Genomic DNA, 11,725 nt, shown 5'->3' with positions numbered 1-11,725 from the left:
AATCGCTCAAGCGAGAGCTGGAGATCACGACCAGATGAAGCCAACAGGACCACGTCATCTGCAAAAAGCAGGGACCCAATCCTGAGGCCACCAAGTCGGATCCCCTCAACCCCTCGGCTGCGCCTAGAAATTCTGTCCATATAAGTTATGAACAGAATCGGTGATAAAGGGCAGCCTTGGCGGAGTCCAACCCTCACTGGAAACGAATCCGACTTACTACCGGCAATGCGGACCAAGCTCTGACACCTGTCGTACAGGGACCGGACAGCTCGTACAATGGGTCCGGTACCCCATACTCCCGGAGTACCCCCCACAGGAGCCCCCGGGGGACACGGTCGAATGCCTTCTCCAGGTCCACAAAGCACATGTAGACTGGTTGGGCAAACTCCCATGCCCCCTCCAGGACCCCAAAGAGGGTATAGAGCTGGTCCACTGTTCCGCGACCAGGACAAAAACCACACTGCTCCTCCTCAATCCGGGATTCGACTATCCGGCGGACCCTCCTCTCCAGGACCCCTGAATAGACCTTACCAGGGAGGCTGAGGAGTGTGATTCCCCTGTAATTGGAACACACCCTCCGGTCCCCCTTCTTAAAAAGGGGGACCACCACCCCAGTCTGCCAATCCAGCGGCACTGTCCCCGATGTCCACGCGGTGCTGCAGAGGCGTGTCAGCCAGGACAGCATCCAGAGCCTTAAGGAACTCCGGGCGGATCTCATCCACCCCCGGGGCCTTGCCGCCAAGGAGCTTTTTGACCACCTCAGCGACTTCAGCCCCAGAGATAGGAGAGTCCACCCCTGAGTCCACCAGCTCTGCTCCCTCATGGGAAGCCGTGTTGGTAGGATTGAGGAGGTCTTCGAAGTATTCCCTCCACCGACCCACAACGTCCTGAGTTGAGGTCAGCAGCTCCCCACCTCCACTGTACACAGTATTGACGGAGCACTGCTTCCCCCTCCTGAGCCGCCGGATGGTGGACCAGAATCTCCTCGAAGCCGTCCGGAAGTCTTTCTCCATGGCCTCGCCGAACTCCTCCCATGCCCGAGTTTTTGCCTTGGCAACGGCCGAAGCCGCATGCCGCTTAGCCCGCCGGTACCCATCAGCTGCCTCCAGAGTCCCACAGGCCAAGAAGGCCCGATAGGACTCCTTCTTCAGCTTGACGGCATCCCTCACTGCTGGTGTCCACCAACGAGTCCTGGGATTACCGCCACGACAGGCACCAACGACCTTACAGCCACAGCTCCGGCTGGCCGCCTCAGCAATAGAGGCACGGAACACAGCCCATTTGGACTCAATGTCCCCCGCCTCACTCGGGACATGTTTGAAGCTCTGCTGAAGGTGGGAGTTGAAGCTCGCTCTGACGGGGGACTCAGCCAGACGTTCCCAGCAGACCCTCACAACACGTTTGGGCCTGCCGGATCTGACCGGCTTCCTCCCCCACCATCTGAGCCAACTCACCACCAGGTGGTGATCAGTTGAAACTCCGCCCCCCTCTTCACCCGAGTGTCCAAGGCATGTGGCCGCAGGTCCGACGATACGACTACAAAGTCGATCATTGAACTGCGGCCCAGGGAATCCTGATGCCAGGTGTACATATGGACACTCTTATGCTGGAACATGGTGTTCGTTATGGACAATCCATGACGAGCACAGAAGTCCAATAACAAAACACCATTTGGGTTCAGAGGGGGGGTCCATGCCTCCCAATCACTCCCCTCCAGGTCTCACTGTCATTGCCCACGTGAGCATTGAAGTCCCCCAGCAGAACAATGGAGTCCCCAGAAGGAGCACCCTCCAGCACTCCCTCCAAGGACTCCAGAAAGGGTGGGTACTCTGAACTGCTGTTCGGTGCATAAGCACAGACAACAGTCAGGACCCGTCCCCCCACCCGGAGGCGGAGGGAAACTACCCTTTCATCCACCGGGGTAAACCCCAACGTGCAGGCACCAAGCTGGGGGCTGATGAGAATGCCCACACCTGCTCGGCGCCTCTCACCATGAGCAACTCCAGAGTGGAAGAAGGTCCAGCCCCTCTCGAGGGTTCTGGTTCCAGAGCCCAAGCCATGCGTCGAGGTGAGTCCAACTATATCTAGTCGGAACCGCTCAACCTCGCGCACAAGCTCAGGCTCCTTCCCCACCAGAGAAGTGACGTTCCACGTCCCTAGAGCCAGCTTCTGCAGCCGGGGATCGGACCGCCAGGGTCCCCGCCTCTTGCTGCCGCCCAACTCACACTGCACCCGACCCCTACGGCTCCTCCCGCAGATGGTGAGCCCACGGGAGGAGGGGCCTATGTAACCCTTTCGGGCTGAGCCCGACCGGGCCCCATGGGTAAAGGCCCGGCGACCAAACGCTCGCTCTTGTACCCCGCCTCCAGGCCTGGCTCCAGAGGGGGGTCCCGGTAACCCGCGTCCGGGCAAGGGAACATTTATGCCCAGGTTTGTCATCGTCATGGGGTCTATGAGCCGTGCTTGGTCTGGTCCCTCCCCTAGACACCTGTTTGCCATGGGTGACCCTACCAGGGGCATAAAGCCCCCGACAACATAGCTGCTAGGATCTTCGGGACGCACAAACCCCTCCACCACGATAAGGTGACGGCTCAGGGAGAGCCGTCACCTTATGTCAATACGCAGACATAGAGCTATTTACAGCGCTGTGTGAAAAAAACAGCGTGGCCCCTTTAAGAATGGTTGAGCTAGAGAGAGGAGAGAGAGAAACGCACAGCACAACAGCCGCGTCAGGAAAGAAGGAAGTTAGCTGTGCGAAACTTCAGAAACTTAGCAATAAACACCACACAGCTTTTCTAGCCCGAAGCTAGCTGCAGATAGCTGCTGCTTCTCCTCCGAGACAAATAACTAGTTTTGTAGGTGCTGAATGCTCATGTAGGTGTTTAGAAACACCTGGTAAAGCAGCTGCTCATTACATGCAGACAGGTATGAAGTTCAATTCCCACATCTCCATGATCCACTTTCTCATCTACTGCTGAAGAACTCTAGAACCCACGCCTTGTTGAAAACACACACAGTGTATAAATAACGTGTGTTACAGTTTCCATTTGAATGTAATGGTATAATATAAAATTATATATATAATATTATATAATATATTAATGTTGGTATAAATACAAAGAAAAAATAGGTTTAGCTGTGAAGCGTTTTGGACCACAATTCAGTTGGTCAGAAACATTTTGGCCGGGAGCCATGTAGTTAATTAGACCCCTGGTCTAACTCATCAGATAATAATAACCAGAGTCATTTACAATAAAAAATGACAGGATGACATCATAGTAGATGGTAATGCCACTTCCTGCTAAGCCAGACTGCCACCATCACAAAACATTTCTATGAATGTCTTCAAAAGCTTCAAAGCTTTATCAGGGTGTCTCAAGATGTTCACAGAGTCAAGGATTGTAAATGCGATGTGGCATCTATCTTGGCGTGTCTTTATGTACTCATAGGAATATTTGGATGCAGTACATAACGGGTGGAGCGCTCTCTGCCTCGCCACCAGTTCTATGGATCATAATTCAAGCTAGCACGCTGAATGATGATAAAAGATCTTAAATCTTGAAAAAAATGATCCAGTCATGTTTCCTGAGGCTGACCTCTGTGGTCTGACTGGTTTCTCATCCTTCCATCTGCAGAACATGTACTGGACTATGAAGCAGCAGCTGGCTCATCACACAGTCAACGGCTGCAACGTCCGGCCGGGAGATCTGCTGGCTTCTGGCACCATCAGCGGACCGGTGAGCCTCCATCTAACAACTTGATGATTTATTTTCACTTCTCTGTGATATATTCGTGTTCTGATCAGATCTTTTAGCTTCCGCTTTTGCAGGTTTTAGGAGAGGGTTCTGTCTGCAGACCTCCACTGTGGGGACAGTTCTGTTGCAGGCTCCCCTCTCAGACCACCTCCGCCAACAGGCCGGAAGAAACAGACATGTTGCCTTACTGAAACACTCTGACGGTGTGTTCAGACCAAACGCGTTTTGAGCGTCAAGAGCGGCAGGTTTCAATGTAAAGTCTATGTGGAGGCGCGGCAAGGGGGCGTCGAGCTTTCTCACGTCGTGTTGTGGGCGACGGCGTTCCACGCGGAACAAATGCGCCGGAAATTTAAGAAGTTTTTTAAGCTCCGCGCGTCAAAAGCCAGAGATGGGCAAAGCTGAACTTTGGCCGCTGGACGCGGGGCGTCAACCAATCAGAGCGATCAGCTCGCAGCTCCTGGAGGATTCCTGTGGTGAACCCAGACACGGGGCTGAGATGCCATTACTCCGTGTAATATTTAGGATAACCATTCCTTGCTAAAAAGCTGAATGTTACTGATTTGGTAACGTAGCAGGACACGTTGCCTAGCAACGCTTTGTTTGGGGGGGTTCTCTGCTGAGTGCGGCTCTTGTTGCATTAACAGTGACTATCACTGCACTACGACAACGTTCTCTAGCTTTATTTATTAAATAAAACCATGCCGTCTGTCTACTGCACCCCCCATCATTCAGACTGACCGGAAGTAAAGCTCCGCCTCCCTCCTCTCTTTTCCGCCACGTTTGCCACTCGCTCCAGACAAGCGGCAGACGTGGCAGGAGCGTTTTGGTCTTCGGACATAAAAGCGGCAGTTTAGTGAGCAGCATCGAGTGTTTTGAGTGTTTTCAACGCTCAGAACGGCTTTGGTCTGAACACAACGTGAGGACTTTTCTAAGTAAAACGCTCTGACAAAAACGTTTTGCCATCTGGATAATGCTGCAAATGACACTAATCACATTGATTTCATCATTTTCTCAGTAAAACACATCATCAAATCAGCAGAAGGGGTGTTTTAACACCGTCAGGATAACGCTATACATAACATGATCAAACAAGCGGACGGTTTCCTGTCCTTTCTGCTGATTTTAATGTGGAAATTTTTAATAAATCTATATGATACACCCACTCAGTATCCAGGAGCAGCAAGATTTTATGTTATATTTATATAATGCCGGGTCAGTGAGAGTCCTGATGCCAAATGGCTGCTAAGGTTGGTTCTGCAGCAGAAATGGACAGAACGCATCTTTTACACTTTAGCTTGAAAGCTCTGAAAGCTCCTTTCCTGGATGAGCTGCAGATCATCCAGCGAGCTCCTCTAAAGACGGGATGGATGCTTCCAGCTACAACATGGCTTGTAACAATCGCAAGCACTTCCTGTTCCAGTGTTTTACCTTTCAGAATAAAAGTTCTGCTGAGTGAAAATATTGCAGCTTCAGCAGAAACGTCTCGATAATTCTGCAAACAAACCTTTCAGCAAAGGATCTGGATCAACGGACGAAGCTGCTAATGTTGCTGGAAACATTGCTGGAAACGTTGCTGGAAACGTTGCAAACATTGGAAACGTTGGAAACGTTGCTGGAAACATTGGAAACGTTGCTGGAAACGTCGCTGGAAACATTGGAAACGTTGCTGGAAACGTCGCTGGAAACATTGGAAACATCGGAAACGTTGCTGGAAACGTTGCAAACATTGGAAACGTTGCTGGAAACGTTGCTGGAAACATTGGAAACATCGGAAACGTTGCTGGAAACGTTGCAAACATTGGAAACGTCGCTGGAAACGTTGCTGGAAACGTCGCTGGAAACATTGGAAACATCGGAAACATTGCTGGAAACATTGGAAACGTCGCCGGAAACGTTGCCGGAAACGTTGCTGGAAACGTTGCTGGAAACGTCGCTGGAAACGTCGCTGGAAACATTGGAAACATCGGAAACGTTGCTGGAAACGTTGCAAACATTGGAAACGTTGCTGGAAACATTGGAAACATCGGAAACGTTGCTGGAAACGTTGCAAACATTGGAAACGTCGCTGGAAACGTCGCTGGAAACGTTGCTGGAAACGTTGCTGGAAACGTCGCTGGAAACATTGGAAACATCGGAAACATTGCTGGAAATGTTGCAAACATTGGAAACGTCGCTGGAAACGTTGCTGGAAACGTTGCTGGAAACGTCGCTGGAAACATTGGAAACATCGGAAACGTTGCTGGAAACGTTGCAAACATTGGAAACGTCACTGGAAACGTCGCTGGAAACATTGGAAACATCGGAAACGTTGCTGGAAACGTTGCAAACATAGGAAACGTTGCTGGAAATGTTGCTGGAAACATCGCTGGAAACGTTGGAAACATCGGAAACGTTGCAAATATTGGAAAAGTTGCAAACATTGGAAACGTAGCAAACTGCTGAAAACGTTGGAAACGTTGCTGGAAACATTGAAAATATTGGAAACATCGGAAACGTTGCTGGAAACGTTGCTGGAAACGTTGCAAACATAGGAAATGTTGCTGGAAACTTTGGAAACGTCGCTGGAAACGTTGAAAAGATCGGAAACATTGCAAACATTGGAAACGTTGCAAACGCTGGAAACATTGGAAACATTAGAAACGTAGCAATCGTTGACAACGTTGTTGGAAACATTGGAACGTTTCCAATGTTTCCAATGTTTCCAACAACCTTTTCAACGTTTGCTACGTTTCCAATGTGTGCAAAACGTAGCAAACGTTGAAAACGTCGTTGGAAACGTTGGAAACATCGGAAACGTCGCTGAAAAAAGTTGGAAACATTGAAAATGTTGCCGGAAACATTGCTGGAAACATTGGAAACGTAGCTGGAAATGTTGCTGGAAACGTTGCTGGAAACGTTGGAAACGTTGCAAACATTGGAAAAGTTGCTGGAAACGTTGCAAACATTGGAAAAGTTGCTGGAAACGTTGCTGGAAATGCTTCTGGAAACGTTGCTGGAAACATTGGAAATATTGGAAACATTGCTGGAAACAGTGGAAACATTAGAAACATTGGAAATCTTGCTGGAAACGTTGGAAACGTTGGAAACATTGGAAATGTCACTGGAAATGTTGGAAACATCGGAAACATTGCAAACATTGGAAATGTTGAAAACGTTGTTGGAAACATTGTAAAACGTTGGAAACGTCGCTGGAAACATTGGAAACTTTGCTGGAAACGTTGGAAACGTCGCTGGAAACGTCGCTGGAAACGTTGGAAGCGTCGCTGGAAGCGTTGGAAACATCGGAAACGTTTCAAACATTGGAAAAGTTGGAACATTGCTGGAAACATTGGAAACATTGGGACATTGCTGGAAACATTGGAAACATTGGAAACATTGGAACATTGCTGGAAACGTTGGAAACATTGGAAACATTGGAACATTGCTGGAAACATTGGAAACATTGGAAATATTGGAAACATTGGAACGTTGCTGGAAACGTTGCAAACATTGGAAACGTCGCTGGAAACGTCGCTGGAAACGTTGCTGGAAACGTTGCTGGAAACGTCGCTGGAAACATTGGAAACATCGGAAACATTGCTGGAAATGTTGCAAACATTGGAAACGTCGCTGGAAACGTTGCTGGAAACGTTGCTGGAAACGTCGCTGGAAACATTGGAAACATCGGAAACGTTGCTGGAAACGTTGCAAACATTGGAAACGTCACTGGAAACGTCGCTGGAAACATTGGAAACATCGGAAACGTTGCTGGAAACGTTGCAAACATAGGAAACGTTGCTGGAAATGTTGCTGGAAACATCGCTGGAAACGTTGGAAACATCGGAAACGTTGCAAATATTGGAAAAGTTGCAAACATTGGAAACGTAGCAAACTGCTGAAAACGTTGGAAACGTTGCTGGAAACATTGAAAATATTGGAAACATCGGAAACGTTGCTGGAAACGTTGCTGGAAACGTTGCAAACATAGGAAATGTTGCTGGAAACTTTGGAAACGTCGCTGGAAACGTTGAAAAGATCGGAAACATTGCAAACATTGGAAACGTTGCAAACGCTGGAAACATTGGAAACATTAGAAACGTAGCAATCGTTGACAACGTTGTTGGAAACATTGGAACGTTTCCAATGTTTCCAATGTTTCCAACAACCTTTTCAACGTTTGCTACGTTTCCAATGTGTGCAAAACGTAGCAAACGTTGAAAACGTCGTTGGAAACGTTGGAAACATCGGAAACGTCGCTGAAAAAAGTTGGAAACATTGAAAATGTTGCCGGAAACATTGCTGGAAACATTGGAAACGTAGCTGGAAATGTTGCTGGAAACGTTGCTGGAAACGTTGGAAACGTTGCAAACATTGGAAAAGTTGCTGGAAACGTTGCAAACATTGGAAAAGTTGCTGGAAACGTTGCTGGAAATGCTTCTGGAAACGTTGCTGGAAACATTGGAAATATTGGAAACATTGCTGGAAACAGTGGAAACATTAGAAACATTGGAAATCTTGCTGGAAACGTTGGAAACGTTGGAAACATTGGAAATGTCACTGGAAATGTTGGAAACATCGGAAACATTGCAAACATTGGAAATGTTGAAAACGTTGTTGGAAACATTGTAAAACGTTGGAAACGTCGCTGGAAACATTGGAAACTTTGCTGGAAACGTTGGAAACGTCGCTGGAAACGTCGCTGGAAACGTTGGAAGCGTCGCTGGAAACGTTGGAAACATCGGAAACGTTTCAAACATTGGAAAAGTTGGAACATTGCTGGAAACATTGGAAACATTGGGACATTGCTGGAAACATTGGAAACATTGGAAACATTGGAACATTGCTGGAAACGTTGGAAACATTGGAAACATTGGAACATTGCTGGAAACATTGGAAACATTGGAAATATTGGAAACATTGGAACGTTGCTGGAAACGTTGGAAACATTGGAAACATTGGAACATTGCTGGAAACGTTGGAAACATTGGAAACATTGGAACGTTGCTGGAAACATTGGAAACATTGGAACATTGCTGGAAACATTGGAAACATTGGAACATTGCTGGAAACATTGGAAACATTGGAACATTGCTGGAAACATTGGAAACATTGAAACATTGCTGGAAACATTGGAACATTGCTGGAAACATTGGAAACATTGGAACATTGCTGGAAACATTGGAAACATTGGAATGTTGCTGGAAACATTGGAAACATTGGAACATTGCTGGAAACGTTGGAAACATTGGAAACATAGGAACGTTGCTGGAAACATTGGAAACATTGGAAACATTGGAACATTGCTGGAAACATTGGAAACATTGGAACATTGCTGGAAACATTGGAACGTTGCTGGAAACATTGGAAACATTGGAACATTGCTGGAAACGTTGGAAACATTGGAAACATAGGAACGTTGCTGGAAACATTGGAAACATTGGAACATTGCTGGAAACATTGGAAACATTGGAACGTTGCTGGAAACATTGGAAACATTGGAACATTATTGGAAACATTGGAAACATTGGAACATTGCTGGAAACATTGGAAACATTGGAACATTGCTGGAAACATTGTAAACATTGGAACATTGCTGGAAACGTTGGAAACATTGGAAACATTGGAACGTTGCTGGAAACATTGGAAACATTGGAACATTGCTGGAAACATTGGAAACATTGGAAACATTGGAACATTATTGGAAACATTGGAACATTGCTGGAAACATTGGAAACATTGGAACATTGCTGGAAACATTGTAAACATTGGAACATTGCTGGAAACGTTGGAAACATTGGAAACATTGGAACGTTGCTGGAAACATTGGAAACATTGGAACATTGCTGGAAACATTGGAAACATTGGAACATTGCTGGAAACATTGGAAACATTGGAACGTTGCTGGAAACATTGGAAACATTGGAACGTTGCTGGAAACATTGGAAACATTGGAACGTTGCTGGAAACATTGGAAACATTGGAACATTGCTGGAAACATTGGAAACATTGGAACGTTGCTGGAAACGTTGGAAACATTGGAACATTGCTGGAAACATTGGAAACATTGGAACATTGCTGGAAACATTGGAAACATTGGAACATTGCTGGAAACATTGGAAACATTGGAACATTGCTGGAAACATTGGAAACACTGGAACATTGCTGGAAACGTTGGAAACATTGGAACATTGCTGGAAACATTGGAAACATTGGAACATTGCTGGAAACATTGGAAACATTGGAACGTTGCTGGAAACGTTGGAAACATTGGAACATTGCTGGAAACATTGGAAACATTGGAACGTTGCTGGAAACGTTGGAAACATTGGAACATTGCTGGAAACATTGGAAACATTGGAACATTGTTGGAAACATTGGAACATTGCTGGAAACATTGGAAACATTGGAACATTGCTGGAAACATTGGAAACATTGGAACATTGCTGGAAACATTGGAAACATTGGAACATTGCTGGAAACATTGGAAACATTGGAACGTTGCTGGAAACATTGGAAACATTGGAACATTGCTGGAAACATTGGAAACATTGGAACGTTGCTGGAAACGTTGGAAACATTGGAACATTGCTGGAAACATCGGAAACATTGGAACATTGTTGGAAACATTGGAACATTGCTGGAAACATTGGAAACATTGGAACATTGCTGGAAACGTTGGAAACATTGGAACATTGCTGGAAACATTGGAAACATTGGAACGTTGCTGGAAACGTTGGAAACATTGGAACATTGCTGGAAACATTGGAAACATTGGAACATTGCTGGAAACATTGGAAACATTGGAACATTGCTGGAAACATTGGAAACATTGGAACATTGCTGGAAACATTGGAACGTTGCTGGAAACGTTGGAAACATTGGAAATGTAGCAAATGAACACAGTAAAGCGCTTCGGGCATCATGAGTCGTGGGAAATGTACTGCTGAAAAACAAACAGCCTCGTCTGAAACTGCTGACTTTATAAACGTTGGCGCTCAGATCTTTTGATGGGTTAAAGTGTGATTTGGGTCACACGGTACTGGCCTGGTCAGACTGGTCAGGTAAACATAGCTGGAGCTTTCCATCCAACCGTGTTAGCCCACTCATATAATTCCTCCTCTTTTCTGACTCACTGTGTCTCCACAGAATCCGGAGAGTTTTGGCTCCATGCTAGAGCTGTCATGGAGAGGATCTAAGAGCATTGATCTGGGAGAAGGAAGGACAAGAACGTTCCTGAATGATGGAGACGAAGTCATCATCACAGGTCAGTCTAGTGAAAAACTCCATGGAGCTCCTGGAGTTTGGTAAGAACCTGATGATGACACTTCTCCTGTCGGATCCATGTGTAGGTTTCTGTCAGGGAGACGGCTTCAGGGTGGGCTTCGGAAGCTGCCAGGGGACCATCCTTCCAGCTCTGCTGCACTGACAGCTGTGTTTGAGTTCCTCTCACACTTGTATTAATATTGATTATAATAATAAAACGATTTCAGGTTTTTATTGTTTTAGTTCCATCTGAGGCTGAAAACGTGAAGCCTTCAGTTCTCCAGGTGTTCCGTGAATCCTCTGGTTGGAAAAACGAAGTTCACATCCTTATTCCTACATTGTGCTGTCACACCTTCACGATCAACCAGCAGAAAACTTCTTGTTTTAAGTGCTTTAATGTCACAATGTTGGTGTGTTTCCTGTCACACACACACACACACACACACACACAAACACATACACACTACACACACATACACACACACACACACACACACACACACACTACACACACACATACACACTACACACTACACACACACACACTACACACACACAAACACATACACACTACACACACACACACACACACACACACACACACTACACACACACTACACACACATACACACACACACACACACACACACTACACACACACTACACACACATACACACACACACACACACACACACACACACACACACACACACAAACTACACACACA

The 11,725-nt window shown here is 46.6% G+C and overlaps 1 protein-coding gene across 1 annotated transcript in view; it reads left to right on the top strand.

The window, feature by feature from the left end:
• fah (fumarylacetoacetate hydrolase (fumarylacetoacetase)) overlaps positions 1–11,219 on the top strand; it is a 140,409-nt gene extending 129,190 nt beyond the window's left edge. Inside the window, exons 13-15 of the mRNA XM_079238633.1 lie at positions 3,636–3,737; positions 10,881–10,998; positions 11,084–11,219. Coding sequence (XP_079094759.1) covers positions 3,636–3,737; positions 10,881–10,998; positions 11,084–11,160 — 297 coding nt within the window. The 3' untranslated portion in view covers positions 11,161–11,219. The remainder of the gene's footprint in view (positions 1–3,635; positions 3,738–10,880; positions 10,999–11,083) is intronic.
• Positions 11,220–11,725: the final 506 nt, after the last annotated feature.

This window comes from Telmatherina bonti, assembly GCF_933228915.1.
Source record: "Telmatherina bonti genome assembly, chromosome: 1".
Taxonomy (NCBI): Eukaryota; Metazoa; Chordata; class Actinopteri; order Atheriniformes; family Telmatherinidae; genus Telmatherina; species Telmatherina bonti.
Note: the sequence above shows the minus strand (reverse complement) of the source record. Positions and strands in the feature narration are given on the sequence as shown.